This window comes from Eubalaena glacialis, chromosome 7 (genome assembly GCF_028564815.1).
Source record: "Eubalaena glacialis isolate mEubGla1 chromosome 7, mEubGla1.1.hap2.+ XY, whole genome shotgun sequence".
NCBI classification, from domain to species: Eukaryota; Metazoa; Chordata; class Mammalia; order Artiodactyla; family Balaenidae; genus Eubalaena; species Eubalaena glacialis.
Window position 1 is genome coordinate 110,240,710 of NC_083722.1, and position 16,305 is coordinate 110,257,014.

Here is a 16,305-nt window from a genome sequence, read left to right on the forward strand (position 1 = left end):
ACTCGCCTTGCCTCTTCTCTCTGCCCTACAGGAGAATCACCCTCATTGCTAACACGCCCTGGGCACTCGCCGCGTCCTAGGTGTTTACTCCTGGGCCCACCCTCCAGGTGACTACGGTATCCTTAAAGGCCCATATTACAGAGGAGGAAAGAGCTGCGGGTTCTGGAACCAAGACCTTGGTTGGAATCCTGCTCCTCCACTCCCAGCTGTGTGCTCTGAGCAAGGAACCAACCCCCTGTACCTCGGTGTCTGCCTCTGGAAAACAGAGACGACGGGGCCGTGCCAGCCTTCACCCCCCTCACACCTAGCACAGGGCCCACCTGGACACCCGCCCACCACCCCGATGTCTTCATCTCCTGCCCTTGCCCCGGCACTGACCCTCGTGGAACGGCCCATTCCCCACCCAGGCTGTGCCACTAACCCTGGGGGTGCCCTGGTCACCCTGCCAGGCTGAGGACAAGGTCCTGCTCCCCACCTGCCCCAACCCTGCCCCCACCCAGCCCATCCCCACCTGTGCTCCCAGCCCAGGGCTGGAAGACCCCCCCACACACACACCCACCACCCCGCCAGGGCCCCCAGCTGCCTCCTACACTGGGCAGAACCCAGCCCAGCCTGCCCTCCCATCCCCACCCTTCCCCGCCCCTGAACCCCTCTCTGTCTGGAGAGCACCCACCCCCCCTTCACCCTTGCCAAACCTGAGGCAGCTGAGAACACATACTTTGGAACCTGGCAGAGCTGAGGTCAAACTTGGCTCTACCATCCACGAGACGTGTGGCCTGAAGCAAACTCCTCGCCGAGTCTCAGCGCCCTCATCTGTAAAATGGGAATAATGACCTTCTCCATGGGACTCTGTGCATGGACTAAAACACTAGCGTTTATCAGGCAGCTACCCCACGCCAGGTCTCTTGCTGTGTGAACTTTCGATCTTTATTTCCTTTAATCCTTAGGAGGTATGGATTCTTCATCTCAAGAACACACGGCAAGGCTTCCCTGGTGGCGCAGTGGTTAAGAATCCACCTGCCAATGCAGGGAACACGGGTTCGAGCCCTGGTCCGGGAAGATCCCACATGCTGCGGAGCAACTAAGCCCGTGCGCCACAACTACTGAGCCTGCGGTCTAGAGCCCACGAGCCACAACTACTGAGCCTGCACTCTAGAGTCCACGAGCCACAACTACTGAGCCCGCGTGCCACAACTACTGAAGCCCGCACGTCTACAGCCCGTGATCCGCAACAAGAGAAGCCACCGCAATGAGAAGCCCGTGCACCGCAATGAAGAGTAGCCCTCGCTCGCTGCAAGTAGAGAAAGCCCACGCGCAGCAACGAAGACCCAACGCAGCCAAAAATAAAATTAATTAATTAAAATAAAAAAAAACACACGGCAGCCAGGTCGGATCAAAAGAGCCTTTATGGTTCTCTGGAGCAGAGGCTCCGTGGGGACAAGCCCGTCGCCACCTGCCCCCCAAGGCTGCAGGCTGTGTCGGAGGTGAAGGGGAGTTAGGTGCCTCGAGTCCGATGCAGAGACCAAGGGCAGGGGCGGGGCGGGGGCGGGGCCGGGGGCGGGGCGGGGGCGGGGCGGGTGGGGCGTCCAAGCCGTAATTAGTGCCTCGGGCCAGGAGTTCAGCGTCTTTGACACTTGGTGATCTTGGAACCCCTCCTGCCCCGCCCCCTCCAGCAGAGGGAGCGGCGAGGGGGGTGTGAGGGAGAAGGTGGGAGAATTCAGGAGACCCCCAGATGGCAATGAGCACAAGTCCCGTGGGGGGGTTGATCAGGGACGGCCCTCTTTCCCTCCCCACCCGCTTTGACCACTAAGAACACACCCAGGCAATGGAGCAGTGGACGCTCCCCCCAACCCCCAGCTTCCTGGGGGGTCCTGAGCATCCCCTTCAGAGTAGAGCTGACGACAAGGTCAAGGCCCACCTGGGCAGAGCACGTCAGGGGCTGGCATTTTGGATGAGCCCAGCGGAGGCTGTAGCCCCCGCCAGGGCCCCGCCCCAGCCCCCTACCCGTACAACCTGCAGGCCAGGATGGAGACCCTCTGCTCCCCTCCAGCAATGCCAGCCTGGCCTCGCCAGCGCCTCAGTCCCCACCTGGGCCTCGGGGCCTGCGGGACCCAGCTTGGCCACCTGTCCCTCCCCAATTGCCTGGTCCAGGCCTCACCTTCCTCTGTCCCTCAAGCCTCCAGAGCTAAGGCCTGTCCCTGAGCCAAGTGTTCTTTCCCCCAAAGCCGGTGCTCTCCCTGGACGGGCAAGATGCTGCTGAAGCAGGTCTGGGGCTCCTCAGGCCTCCCCTCCCCTCCCCACCAGGGAGGGGCTCTGGGACAGCAGGTCCAGCCCTCGCTTTATTGAAGGAGAAGCCAGATGGGAAAACCCACCTGCATCCCCTTCCCTGCCGCCCCCTCACATCCAGGACCAGGGCCCCTGCCTGCTGGCTGGGAATCCAGGGACCCCAGAGGCCTGGCTCCAGCCCCCTCTCAGGTCTCCCACCCCTGAAGGGAGGAAGAGAGGGTGCAGAAGAGGAGGGAGGGGGCCCAACTGTGGAAGAGATGGAAGCTTCCTTGGTCCGAAACGGTCACACTGTTTTGAAAACCAGAACACCACACCCCTGGGGGCCCGCCCTGCACCTGGGAGCTTCAACTGCCCTCCTCCCTCCTGGGAGAACTGCCGCCTCCTCAGGGCCTGGTCAGGCCGTGACCGTGACCGTGTGGGTCTTGCTGGGACTCAGGCCCTGCCCTCTGCCCCCACCCACAGAAGGGCCCGGAGACCGCGACACCCAGTGGGGAGAGTGCAGTTGCGCGCGAGGTTCCCCCCCCCTCACTTGGAAAAGGAGAAGCACTGAGGGGCAGGTGGGCGGGCGGGTGGGTGGGCGGCAGGCAGGGAGCCACTCAGAGGGCAGTGTGGTCAGGGCACCTCCAGGGACAGCAGGGGTGTGTCTGAGTTCTGTGCTGAGACGTTGGCTGACTGGGGCCCGATGAGCCCCTGGCCATACAAATTAAGGATGGAGTCGGCAATGATGCGGGCTGTACGCTTCTGGTACCCGCCCGAGGTCACCATGAGGATGGGCACCTGGTGGCCTCGGACCATCCGGAACACCAGCTCATCCCGCTTCACGACACCCTGGTGTGGGGGATGGGGAAGGCTGGCTCAGGCAGGCCCAGATCCTCAGGGTACCGGAAACTCCTGCTGCAGGTCTATCCCTGTTCCAGACTGCTGCTGCTTTTGCCCTTCCCCTCTGGCTTCAAGAGAAGCACCAGTGCTGCCCACCTTCCCTGCTGCTGCTGTGTCCCTGGACCCTCCCCTGCCCCAGGGTCAGGAGGTACCTGCGGACTGATGGACAGCCCCCCGAGGCGGTCCCCCTCAAGGACGTCAGTGCCTGCGTTGTACACCACCACGTCGGGCTGATGCTCCTGGAGGGCTTTCTCCAGGTTCCTCTCCACCTTCCTCAGGTACTCATCATCCTCCGTGCCCCACTCCAGCTCCACCTTCCGCCTGATGGCCTCTGCGAGGGAGACAGCAATAGCCCCAATGTGCAGAGATGGGAAACTGAGGCTGGGGAGGGCGAGGACGGCCCATTTCCCCATCTGACTCCCCAGTGCTCGACCTCTCATTCACCCAAAACTAAGCTAAAAAGAGCACACGAGCTGCAAGGGGGACCCAAAGGAAAGAAGGGGGATCACAGATGAAACACTGCCCTGGGGATTCAGGGACCCATGTCGGATGTCTGAGCCCACTGTCTCCGTAAGCCCTTGCCTGGATGCACGGACACCCCATGTGCCCTCAGGTCCAAATCCAGAACATTTGACATTCAGTTCAGAAACGGGTCCCTGGGGCCGCAAAGTGGCTGATGTACCCACAGCAGACCCGCCGGCACTTACTGCATAAATGTCCCCTTCCCACAGGGTGGGCAGGTCCCTGTGTTTCCAAAGCTCATCTGAGAGTCTCTGCCTTTTAATTAATGAGTTTAATCCACCTGCATTTACTTAGTAACTATTATATTTTAACTGATTTCTGCCGTCTTATTTTATATTTTCTATTTATGTATTTTTCCTTCTTTTTTCTTTTTTGTCCTTCCCTGTTTTTGACCAGACAGCTGCATACCTAAGAGAAAAGTCTACTTTAGTCTTCTGGTGGTTACCCCAATAGAAGGACTCACAGTGTTTATTGGGCAGGTTTATGTGGTCTTGGGTGGGTCAAGTGACCTTTTTAGGTCTCCGTTTCCTCGTCAGTCTCCCCCTCACAGGGATGCTGAGGATAAATAAATGAACGGACCTCTGCAGGCCCCAGCATGTAGGAAATGCCCCGGAGAGAGCCCCATCCAAGCAAGAGGCCCTGGGGCTGAGGGACAGGGCAGCTTACGCTTGGCAAAGCGGTCCCCGGGGTAGATGTGGCGGTTGTAGACGTCCATGATGTACACGCGCTTGTCGCCCATGAAGTCCCGCTCGTGCCCGTTGCCCTGTGGGGAACACACGGAAGCCACTCACAGGCAGGTGCCCTGGGCAAGGCACCCCCAACCACACCCCAGGAAACACCCCACGTGCCTGGGTGCGGGCGGCAGAGGCCCAGCCTGGGGCTCGGGGAATGTTCCTGGGGGAGGGGAGCCCACAGCATGGTGTTGCGCATCAGAGGCAGCTAGGGGGTGCGGGGAGGTGGCCTGGGGGGCGGGCCTGTGGGACCCCAGGCCCCACCAGGCACTCACCTGATGGGCATCGAGATCAACGATGGTGGCTCTGGAGACACCCTCCACTCGCTCAAACAGAAACTGCCCAGGGCGGGAGAGGGGAGAGGTAAGGACCACACAGGCCAGAGGACACAGCCCTGCAGGGGCTCCCAGTTAGCGAGGGGGTGGGCCGAAGCCTGTACATGCTGATGGGAGAACAGGCCACCGGGCAGAGCCCTGGGGAGCTGTGTGGCTCCGTAGAAGCCTGTGTGCGTATTCAGGGAAGGCTCCCTGGAGGGGCACGTGCTGTGCCCTGAAGGGCCAGAGGTGAGGACGTTAAGAGGGCTGGCCCTCAGCGACAGCTCAGGATTCCTGGGGAAATGCGTGTGGTGCAGAGCGGGGAACCCCCCCAAGGCTGTGCCTGGAACTTCATTCTGCCATCTCTGCCTTCCTACAAGGCCCAGCCCTAAAGCCTCCTCCTCTGAGAAGCCCTCCTTCCCCTCCCCCACCCTCCAAGAAGGTCTCCTTGCGTCCCCCTCTCCGAATGACCAGGGTCTGCTGACTTGTCCCTCCTCCCCATTAGTCCCCGTGCCCCGTGGGGACAGGAGCCACGGGGCCCATGGCGACCCCCAGCACGAGGCCAGGCGCGGGTGCTGAGGCAGCACTGCGGTCTGACAGAGGTGGAGACCGCTGCCGGCTCTGCCCCTTCCGGCTGTGCCCTCGCCCCTCTGGGCCCGTTTCCCCGTCTCCTCATCTGTAAAACGTGAGGATGCAGGGGCGAGCCCTGGAGGACGGAGGCGGCCACAGGGCTGGGCCCGCGGTAAATGCCAGCCGTTGTCACCACCATCAGGGTCATTATTTCTATCTCGGCCTCACTCTTCTCATAATTTAATATTGACGTGGAAGTTGTTCCCCTCCGGTCCCCTGCCACTGTTGAAGGCTGTCACCTCTGGACCATCTCAGGCAACACGAAAAAGCAAGTGTCAGATCTGGGTTTGGGTCCCAGCCCGGCTGAGGGACCCGGGCGAGCTCCCGCCCCTTCTGGGCCTCAGCTCCCTTCTCTACAATGCGGGGTGAGCACACCAGATTGGGGGATTCTAGGGAGGCTCTCGGAGGCGACCCCCCCACATGCTCTCGGGCACACCTTGATGGCGAGCGTGATGTCTGCGTAGGCGCAGAAGCCCCCGCCCCGGTCGCTGGAGCAGTGGTGGAAGCCGCCGCCTGCGAGGACAGCCGAGGTGTTGCCAGGGCCAGGCTCGAGGCCCAGACACCCCCCTCCCACCTTCCTCCCGGTGCCCCCTCCCCGCTCAGCTCCCAGGGACGGCTCCGGACTCCAGGTTGCCTAAGTCAGCTGACCCCGCCTGGGCACGTCACCATCCCTGGGTCAGGAGGCAGCTTTGCCATCATGGCCACCCCTGTCCACAGTGGCACCAGAGCTGCTGCCCCCAGGACCCAGGCCAGGCCACGGGGCACTCACCTATGTTGATGGCCCAGCCTCGCTCCATGGCCAGCTTCCCCGCCTTTGGAAACAAGCACAGGATGAGGGGTGCGGGCGGCCAATTCCTTCACTTACATATTCATTGAATCACTCACCCCATAAACACCATTTCCAGCCAGCTCCAAGGTGGGGATGAGCTGGGAGGTGGGATACAGGAAGCACTCACCCACCCCCAGCAAACCCCGAAGTGGCTGGCTTATGAGACATGCAGTGCGTAAGCCCCTGTGCAATTTGGTGAGGAAACTGGAGGAAATCAAAGTTCAGTTCTTAGGATGGAACGTGAGCTGACAAGGATGCTCAGGCAGCTTTTAAAGGGAAAATGGACAAATTTTTGTTCCTGGAAATACTGTCGCCTTAATACTGAAATCCTGTAGGAAATCATAATTTTGGGGTGGGCAGTAATATTCTAATAAACTTTCAAAATGCACAAATTTGCAAAGCTAAAAAGAAAACTATAGGGGTCAACAGGTATTGATCCATGTCTGGGTTAGATCATTGTACATTTAAATCATTTCAGCTCCTCTACCTCCAATCAACTCAGCAGTCTGTGGCTAATTTTAGGGAAAACTACACACAGAATGTGAAACCCAGTTTTGCTGCAAGTGTTTCTGATTGGCACACCCACGATGGGGGGGAGGGGCACCATCCATCGCTGACATAGGGGTTTGTTTACATCTGAAATTTGAGTAGCTCGGAGTCACAATTTTAGGACATACTCTCTGGGGGGTGAGGATACATCTTATACACCAGCAAATACGGTAACTCTAACAGGTGGTCTTGGGGGCAGAACAGTGAATTCTAATGTCCCAGCCAGACAGGAGAGGCTTTGGAAGAAAGAGTTCTTGTTGCTGCCTTGAGGAATATTTAGGATTTTGCTCAACTACTCAGCAGCACAAGGCATTCTAGATGGAGAGCCCAGGGTGGGCAAAGACCCAGGGTGGGAAGGAGCCTGGGGTGGAGGGCCCAGCCCAGCCGCTGCTCCCCCCGCCAGCTCCCCACCTACCATTATGGTTCCTCCCGTCTGGGTCCGGAGGGGCTTCAGCACCTTCCTCTGTACCAGGAAGTTGGGCAGGAAGATGACAGGGGGGATTTCTGTGATGGTTGCGACAGCAAAGGACCACTGTGGAAAGAGATGCGGGCCATTGGCCTCCCTCTGCCCGGTGAGCCCAGAGGCAGCAGCGGGGAAGCAGATTCCCCCTGGGCCAGCTTCGGGGTGGCAGGTGGGGGGACTCCGGGCGAGCGCAGCTCCTTGGGTGAGAAATGGGAGCTCCCACCGTGGCTGAGCTTTGGGCTCAGTACAGAGATGCTCACAACCGCACTCTCCTTAAAGCTTAGTCAGCCCTCGGTCCTCGTGCTCCAAGGCCCTCGGCTGCCCTCTTGTGCTCAGAAGGAGAGCTGCAGGGGACTCCAGGTCACCACAGAGCCCACCCAGAACTGGCCCAGCCCGCCCACTGCACAGAGGGGCACCGAGGCCCCGGAGAGGCGGGGGGCTGGGGGGAGGATCTTTCTTTCCAAGGTCACAGGGAGTCACTGACAGAGCCAGGACTGGACGCCCAGGGCTCCTGCTCCCCAGGCACAGCGCAGCCTCTCCAGCCACTGGGAATCAGTCATCCCTTCAAATGGGGCTGGATGTCCTCATCCTCCACTGCTGAGGCAGGAGGGTCTGGGGCACCCAGAATGCGTCTGCACCAAGATAAGGACACAGCCTTCCCTATAACCTCCCGAGCCCTGGGCAAGCATCCATGCACCCCGTTCCTAGACCATCTCCTGCCTGCCTGGGAACGCCCGAGGTCCAGGACCTGCTCTCCACTGACCCCAAGCAGAGCCCTGGAGGGGCCCCGGCACTTGGTAGATATTTACCAAGCGCGTGCTAGGCTGCAGGTCCCAAGATGGCACTACTCCTGGCCTCACGGACACATAGCAGCCTAGCGGGGAGGCGTTGATATGCAATGGGACAGCCTTGCTGGGGAGAGGGAGAACATGGTCTGGCTGGACAGATGCAAGACCCGTGTGTGTGTGTGTGTGTGTGTCTGTGTGTGTGTGTGTTCACGCACGCGTGCATAGGTGTGCATATGCACATGCATTCATGTGTATGCGTGTGTGGTAGGGGGCAGACCCAGAGAGGGGAAGACGGCCAGCTCCACCCGTCTGTCCCGCCAAGCCCATCACGCAGCACCGGTCCGGCACACGTGAGGCAGGGAACCACTGTTCGCTACGAGTAAGTGAGCAACGAGCCCCTGAAGGAAAATACCGAGTCGCTGCCCCGCTCCCACCCTCAGCAAGCCAGCAGGGGACAGAGAATGAAAGAAAAGGAAGCCATAGCCCCAGACAGAAATTAAGAAAGCAATTTCATTTACATCTTCAAAAAGAATAAATTTACCAAGGAGGTATAAGACTCATACACGGAAAACTACAAAACGCCACGGAAAGAACTTAAAGAAGATCTAAATAAGTGGAAAGACATCTTTTGTTCATGGCTGGAAGACCTAACATTGTGAAGATGTCAGTTCTCTCCTAATTCATCTACAGATGCACAATCCCTGCCAAAATCCCAATGGCCTTTTTTTTTTCTCTGCAGAAATGGAGAAGCTGATCCTGTAAGCCCGGGCATCCCATTTCCCTGGGACTCTCTGAGACTCGCCCCCCGGGTGCTCCGTGGCACACACGGGGGCCTGTGTCTCTTCTCCCACAGACGCCGGGCGCCGTGAGGGCAACAACGAGGCCCAAGTTGTGCCCAGACTCCCTGGGGCTCCAGCCACAATTTCTGGGACATCCTTGGCTTCCTTGGCTTGCAGACCCCACACCCAATCTGAACAAAAGAAAATCCTATTGTTCCAACTTCATAATAAATCCCAAGTTCTGCCACGTCCCCCCCAGGCCACAGCTGCTTCCAGCCTCATCTGAGAGGCCGGGCTCTCTCACCAGGATCATTGTCACCACCTGCTCCCCCCCAGGCTCCCTGCTTTTGTTCTGACAGACTGGTCTCAACCATTCCCATCACAGCTGCCAAGCAATCCTGTTAAAACCTAGGTCAGATCACGTCCCACTGCTTGAAACACTCCTGGGCTCCCACCTCCTTCAGAGCAAAGCCACAGCGACCACAGGCCCTCCGTGGTCTGGCCCTGATCATTTTCCGACCCCACCTCTTACCGTCTCCCTCCCATCCCTCCGATCCAGTCGCTTCTTCCTCGCTGCTACTGGAACACACTGGAGACACTCCTGCCTCAGGGCCTTTGCACTCGCTGATACTTCTGCTCAGAATGCCCTACCCCCCAGACGCCCACCGAGCCCACTCCCTCAGGGCCCTCAGTCCACGGTCACATGGCAGTGAGACCCCCGGCCTCCTATTTTGAAGGGCGGTCCTCCCCACCCCCTTTCCCTCTGCCCTTTCCGCAAGGCACTGAGCGCCTTTTAACACACCAACTCCGTCCCATCAAGAGAGGGACTCAGTCTTTTCTGTTCTGCCGTCACCCTGCACCCAGAGCAGAGCCTGGTGCTCTAACCACTCGCTACATAAAGGTGTCCCGAGCACTGCCCAGCGCAGGGTACACAGGGACTACATGTCGGGTCTGCGTCCCACCACCCGGCGCCCCACGGCAAACTGTCACAGGGTCAGCACAAGGCAGGAGCCTGGCCCTGGGCCGACCCAAACCCCACCCTCAGTGGGGCCGACTCTGGGCCTTGCACACAGCAGGCACTCAATAAACACTTGTTTCCCTGAATGGACATCATCTGGCAAACATCAGGCCACTGCACCTCCTTCAATGCCCGGTGTATTAAGCATTGAAGGCCACACCAGTGCAGGGCCAGGCATGAGCCCGGAACACGGGTATGGGGCAGTACGGGCGGGGCACACACAGGACCGCTGAGGAGAAGCAGCCCTGGGGGTCCTGCAGCAGAGAAAAGAGGAAAGAAACGTCGTGGACATCGGGGGCCAGGGGGCTGTTCCCGAGAGCAGCCCCTAGACGCCAGACAACGCCTGGAACGTGCATGGGTCTCACCTGAGCGTCTAGGGCACATGACCCCACATCACTCTTCTGTGGCACCTGGAACAAAATCCAAACTCCTCCTGAGGCCTGCAGGGCCTGTGGACCAGGGCTGCTGGCCTCCCTGACCACATCACGTGCAGCCTCAGCGTTTCATTCCCTTCAACCCGGCCACTCAAGCAACCCTCTCCCCTTTGGGAGGCCAAGCCCCCTCCCGCTCCAGGCCTGAGACTCTGCAACATTCTTCTTTTAAAACCCCACATGAGTATCACCTACTCCTCATTCTTTGATCTCTGCTCACACCTCACCTCCTCTGTGAGGGAGGCCCTCCCTGACTGCTCAAGCTAAATGAGCATACCTCTGCCTAATTACCCTCTTTTTTTCCCTTCATAGCCCTTGGTGCTCTCTGAAACGGTTACTTCTTTATTTTCAGTCTTCTAAAATGAAATACAAATCCATGGGAGCAGGGAACCTTGCTTATTCTTTTTTTTTTTTTGCACCCAGTACACAGTCAGTATTCAATATAGACGTGCTGCATGACTGAATACTTCTTCACCTTAGTAGGTCATGTGGAAATCATCATGTTTCTCCTTTTGCTCTGGCTGCCAGGGAGCTCCAAATACATGGCACAACCATAGCATCTTGGTTATGTTGGCATATCTGAAATCTCCTCCTGTCCTTGACCTTAATTTTCTATTTGGGGCTCTACTTGTTTGCATTATTGCTTATCACATAGTAAGCTGCCTTCAGGCTTCTGGGGTCCCAAGGCCAGGCATGCAGTCAGTCCCACACCGTTCCCTGAAAAGCCCTTCAAACGGATGGAGCCCCGGAGCCCATCCCCCATCCCCAGCGTTATCCTGGCACTGGCTCCAGCCTGGCGCCACTCTGTTCTGGTCTCTCCCTGACCCCACCCTCACCCTCTGGACTCTGGCAGGCATGTCCTCCTGACCCAGCTGCTGGGCTGTGGGCTGTGACCATGCATGTCCGGGCCCTGGGAAACCAGAGCAGCCAAGTGCTAGGCTTCGTGCCAAGGCCTCGCACACCTCGCTCTCCCGGGAGCCAGGTTTCAACCTCTTCCTGGTAATCTTTCATGAGCTCACACTGTCACGGATCCATCTAGAATTCTCACAGCTCGGGCCGGCATGGAGGAGGACGGGGGGCAGCTGCCGTGGCCAGGAACCCAGAAGACCTGACCGGATGCCCTGCCTGGGGTCTCCCCCGGGCCTGCTGGACTTCCCAGGTGACCTTGAGTAGGTGTGGCCTCTTTCTGGGCCTAGGTGTTTCCACCTATGAGGGAGGAGCCTGGTGACCTCTGGCGCCCACTCTAGCTCTGAGTCTAAGATGAGTCCTGCTGGGAAGCCTAGCGGTCAGGGGTCAGGACTCCACGCCCTTGGGGACAGAAAACCTGTGGCATCCCTGACGCACCAGGTTCTGATGCCACCCCGAGCCCAGCCTGCCCTCTTCTCCCACACAGGGGACTGACTGAACGCCTCTACCCTCAGAACCACACTGACAAGAGCCAAGCAGCTCCTCTAGAAGGAGGTCACCACAGGCAGACCCCATGTGGTCTGCAGGTGGGATTCAAAAATCTTCCAATGAGTTGCTACATTAAGAAATCAGGAACTGTCACTTAATGATCTGGATTTCTGGCTTCTCTTTGAAAGCTGGGCCCACGGTGGAGGCTGGGCGGCAGCCACCAGCTTGGGAAGGGCAGGAGCTCCAGTTGTCCCAAACACCACCCACCACTTGTTTATGTTCCCTGCTGGGCCCTGGGGCATAAAAACTCGTTTTCAGCCCAACAGTTTCCAACACGTCTTTAGCTGCAGAAGCCCTTGAAACAGCATCTTATACTTTAGCCCAAGGTAAAAATAGGCCAAAGTGGAATAGCTTTGGTTGAATGGGGACAAGGGACTGGGGCCCCCCTACCCATCATCCCAGCAGGGGTCTTTGAGGCCTGTCCACATAGCACAGACTGAAAGTCACTGATGCAGAAGCCCAAAACCCCAATGAAGGTTCAATCCCCACCAAGTGGCCATCCCTTTCATACTCCCAAGGATGGGGAGCTCACTACCCCCTGGAGGAGCCTAGCTCTGCCTTTCTAGGACACTTCTCTCCTGTCGGGGATCACAGACTCACATGCTCCCCCTGCATAGGGACAGGAATGGAGCCCCTTGAGGCTGTGCATCCCCAGGCTGAGCGGCCCCCTCCTCCAGCCCCTCCTTCTGGCCGGCAGCCCCCAGGCCCTGTACCTTCAGCTCGTTGAGATAGCGTCTCGTGTGCACCACCAGCAGGTCTTCGTCCGAGGCCTCCCGTGCCTCCACCAGCATGCTGTCTGATAGAAGCTTCTCTTCTGAAACCACAAAGCGGGCCCCATGCATCCCTGCTGCCTCCAGGCCAGGCCCAGCCCCAGCCCCTCCCACAGGCTGCAGACTTGACCTCTGGCAGCCCTGCCCCAGGACAAGGTGGGCACTGCTGGCTTGTGGGCGGTCTGAGAACGGGCCACCTCTCAGGCCAGTGGGGACAGCGGCCGGGCCCTCAGGCCAGGGGACATCAGACATTGTGCACAGCGATCCTCGTGTTTCCCGGGCCACTGACAGCCAGGAGGCGAGCTCAAGTGTGACTGGACACCTTTTAGAGGCAGGTGGCACACGGGTCATTAACGCTGACTCTCAAGGTGAGAAAAAGCTCTTCTGATCGATTCTCCCTCCACCTTGGGATGACATCATCGGGGGTTTGGTATACAGGGGGCTTCTCTTTAACACCTGCCTGACCCTTGCTCATCTCCCTTTTTTTAACCCCCCAAAAGGAGCAATCAGTTTCACAGTCCGCGGCAACAGTAAGCTGCCTGAGCTGAAATAACACTGTTGTTTTCATTGCATTTATTTTTTACCATGACCTTCTATTTATGGCAAATGAAACTGGCTTTTTCCATTTAGATGACATAATGTTTCCTTTTAAAACAGGTTTATTTACGTTTCTTAAAACGAAGGCTAAGTCAATAAAAACTATGAAGTAAATAATGGAACAGGTGGCATGAGGCGATGGCAAGGTCCCAAGAGTGGTTTGCAAACGACTGATGTTTGGGAAAAACCGTGTTATTTCATTACCACATACACATACACAAGACAAGACTTGCTCCCTTTTGCAACAAAAGAAATAAGGCAGAGAGGAGGAGGTGCTCTAGGGCACAGTGACAACAGGACCATGATGTTCTGGTTCTAGAGAAATCGAAGGACAAGGTCAGAATCTAGGGGACCTGTGCTAATGTGTCACTCTTAGAAACCAACCCTGGTAGAAACCAACTAGTTCCATACCTTTCTCACAAAGAGCTCCACATATAGCAGGTATCCCCCACCCCGCCCCAAACATTCCATGGTTCCCCACTGCCTTCCGGCAAGGGACCAGCTTTTTTCTTGGCGGTACCCAAGGCCCTTCACCATGTGGCCCTGGCTCCTTTCCACCCACATCCTCAGAGGGAACTCAGGAAAATGGTCAGCTCAGAGTGAGGGGGACAAGGAACCCTTATGTTGCGCTACTGGGTGACACAGGAGCCCAAGAAGGGGCAATGGACAGAGAGACTCAGGACCACTGGAAGCCGAGCGTAAAGGACCACATCCAGGAAGGCATGAGAACAGCCAGGGGAGAGGCAGGATGGCTCCGCTCACCTCACCAGAGCTCTTGCCATGGCTGCACACCACTTGTACTCTTTTCTACTTAATATCTTTCTTTGAATATGCACTCTGGTCACTATTGCAAGTGGAAAATCAGTATCACTTGCCATAAACAGACGTTAACCAAAAATAAAAACAAAACGTACAGAAACAAATAACAGTGTTATTAATCTCTAATTTGACTCTATTTTCTGCAAGGTGCAGAGCCTGAGGCTCGCTCTAGATTTGTTACAAAGGGAGATGGGCTTAGGTGTTAAAGACGGGCTAGCCCCAAAGTGAAACTTCCCCCAGGGTGTCATCAGAGGGATTGTGCGATTTAAAGATATGCAATGCTTCATCCTATGCCAGGTAACATTTCAGGTAATATTTCCTACTTCCCTCAGTTAAAGAACCCACAATACAGGGAACTAGATTATTTTTTTTCACCAGCCTACTGTGATGCCTGAATTTTCCACATGAACCAGACCCCTAGATTACAAACCACAGTTGAAACAACATGCTCCCCAGAGCACCACCCCGCTCAGGGGATGAGCCATGAAGCGGACGAGCCTGGGGCTCTGAGGTCCAGGCCCCATTCTCCCACTCAATAGCTGTGTGCCTTTGGGCACATTTTCTAACTCTCTGGGCCCCAAGTTCCTTCATTTGTAATCCGTGAGGTTGGAGCAAAGGTTGTCCACTTCCCGGACTCTCGGAGCTTGTGGGCTCTGGACAATGCATTCCTCCAAGCATCAGCTCCCCTTCTACTGGCTCTCCAGGGGCAGAGACAGGACTTAGGTCCACAGCGATGGGGAGCCAGTGAAGGTGTGATATGGGGGCATATCATGCTTAGAAGTCTGTGTTGGAAAGATCCTTTTGACAGCACGGGTAGGAGGCTGTCTCAGGGCTGACACTGGAGGTGGGAGGGCCTGAAGCTTGTGTCAGGGAAAGAGCAGCAGGTGGTGGCAGGTGGGCTGGAGAAAGCAGACATAGGGTCCGAGTGGGGCCTTCCATACCTTTTAGGAAGCTGATCACTTTGCCCCATTTTCCTGCATCAAAGGGGTGCAGCTTCTCCAGGCCCAAGAAGGTTATGTTGTAGCGCGGCGAGTACACGATGGGCCAGCGTGACTCCGGCACATGCTGGTACAGCTGGGTTGGGTGTGGCCTTCCATGGGCACAGGGACAGACATGCACAGACAGGAACAGCCTTACTGTGGGAAGCAGCTTCCCCTTCTGCGCCAGCAGGCTTGGATTGAGCAGACAGCCCTGACCCAGTACCACCAGCTCCCTCGGTGGCAGAAAAAGGGCCACTTACCAACAGCAACAACAGTAATAATAGCGGCTCCTTACTGAGCTCCCTGAACCATTCAACCCAATCCTCACAGCAGCCCTGGGGGGTAGGCACCACCATCCCACCGGAGGCTCGGGGAGGGAACCAGGTGCGCCCAAGGTCACACGGGTCTGTGGAACAGCAGATGTGAACCCAGGTGTGTCTGGCTGCAAGGCCTCAGCACCTCACCTCCACATGATAACAATTACATCAACAGCTCTGTGGCCTTAGGCCTCGCTTTCCTCAACTGTAAAATGTGTGGCTGTTGAGAGGAATGAGATAACGCATTTAACAACTGAGCACAGAAAGCGCCCTTTCCCTGAGAGCTGAGGTGACAGTTCCCAGAAACAGCAGGTCGGGGCTCACGCGGGCTGCGGCCCAACCCGGAGCCGGGAATGGGGTCACCTCGGGCCCCGCCGCGCAGCTGACCCCCATCACACCTCCGCAGCTGCCGCACAGGGAACAGAAACCCGGCTGCCACTGCGAGGGCCTCCGCTTAACTGGTGGGGCCCGAGAGCAGACGCCAGACCTGCGCTTGTAGCGAGCCCCCGCCGGGACGGCGCCCCACGCCGGCGCCCGTCCCGTGGGCCGCAGATTAGCGGCGCTGGGCTGGTCCGGCACGCGGGGCCGGCCTGGGCAGAACAGGCCCGAGCGCCCCTCGCCCGCCATACCTGGGCCCGCACCTGGCAGGCTCGCCCGGCCGCCCGCGCACTGGTGCTCCCGCCCACCGGGACTCCCAGGAACCCCCGGGGCTTGGCCCGGCGCCCCATCCCGCGCCCCCAATCCCGCCACCGCCGCACTCACATGCCGGGGCCTGGCCCTCCCAGCGCTGCCACCACTCCGCGACCGGGCGGGCCGGGGCGCGGCCCCGCCCAGGACACGCCCCCGGCCTCGGCCGCCTCCACTTGGGGCGGAGCTCCGAAGGCTCGGCCCCGCCCCGCCCCCACTCGCGCCTGCGTCACAGAGGTTTGGAGTCCCGCACAGAAAGCCTTTGCGGGAGAGAGGCCACGCCCCCCAACGCCCTTCAAGCGCGAAGTCCCCCCCTTCCTCAGACTAACAACCAGTGAGATCTCGCCCGGCTCGGAAGCCGCGCCCCTTATGGGGAGGGCCGCTCGTCCCAGAGTTGGAACGGGAGGCATCGCCCCGCCCCAGGGGAGGGGCCAGTCTATGACCCGCCCCCGATCGCCAGG

General features: G+C 58.3%; 1 protein-coding gene across 2 annotated transcripts; it reads right to left on the bottom strand.

The window, feature by feature from the left end:
• Positions 1-1,388: 1,388 nt before the first annotated feature.
• Positions 1,389-16,086, bottom strand: HDAC11 (histone deacetylase 11). 2 transcript variants are annotated; one of them, XM_061197330.1, is made up of 11 exons: positions 15,920-16,086; positions 14,802-14,950; positions 12,388-12,488; positions 10,154-10,198; positions 7,156-7,272; positions 6,132-6,174; positions 5,799-5,875; positions 4,694-4,756; positions 4,354-4,450; positions 3,318-3,496; positions 1,389-3,114 (listed from the first exon to the last, which is right to left on the bottom strand). In XM_061197330.1, coding segments are annotated over exons 1-11 (1,089 nt in total). In that variant the 5' UTR covers positions 15,922-16,086; the 3' UTR covers positions 1,389-2,898. The 2 variants fall into 2 exon arrangements, with proteins under 2 accessions (XP_061053313.1, XP_061053314.1); XM_061197331.1 differs by lacking the exon at positions 10,154-10,198.
• Between the last annotated feature and the right edge of the window lie 219 nt (positions 16,087-16,305).

What these genes read in the sequence shown, in the direction of transcription:
- HDAC11 (XM_061197330.1), bottom strand. An exon ending in CATGTGCCCTAGACGCTCAG is followed by an intron (nt 7,273 to 10,153) that starts GTGAGACCCATG and finishes CTCTTTCCACAG; the next exon opens with TGGTCCTTTGCTGTCGCAAC. An exon ending in ACATCACGCTCGCCATCAAG is followed by an intron (nt 4,757 to 5,798) that starts GTGTGCCCGAGA and finishes CGCCCTGGGCAG; the next exon opens with TTTCTGTTTGAGCGAGTGGA.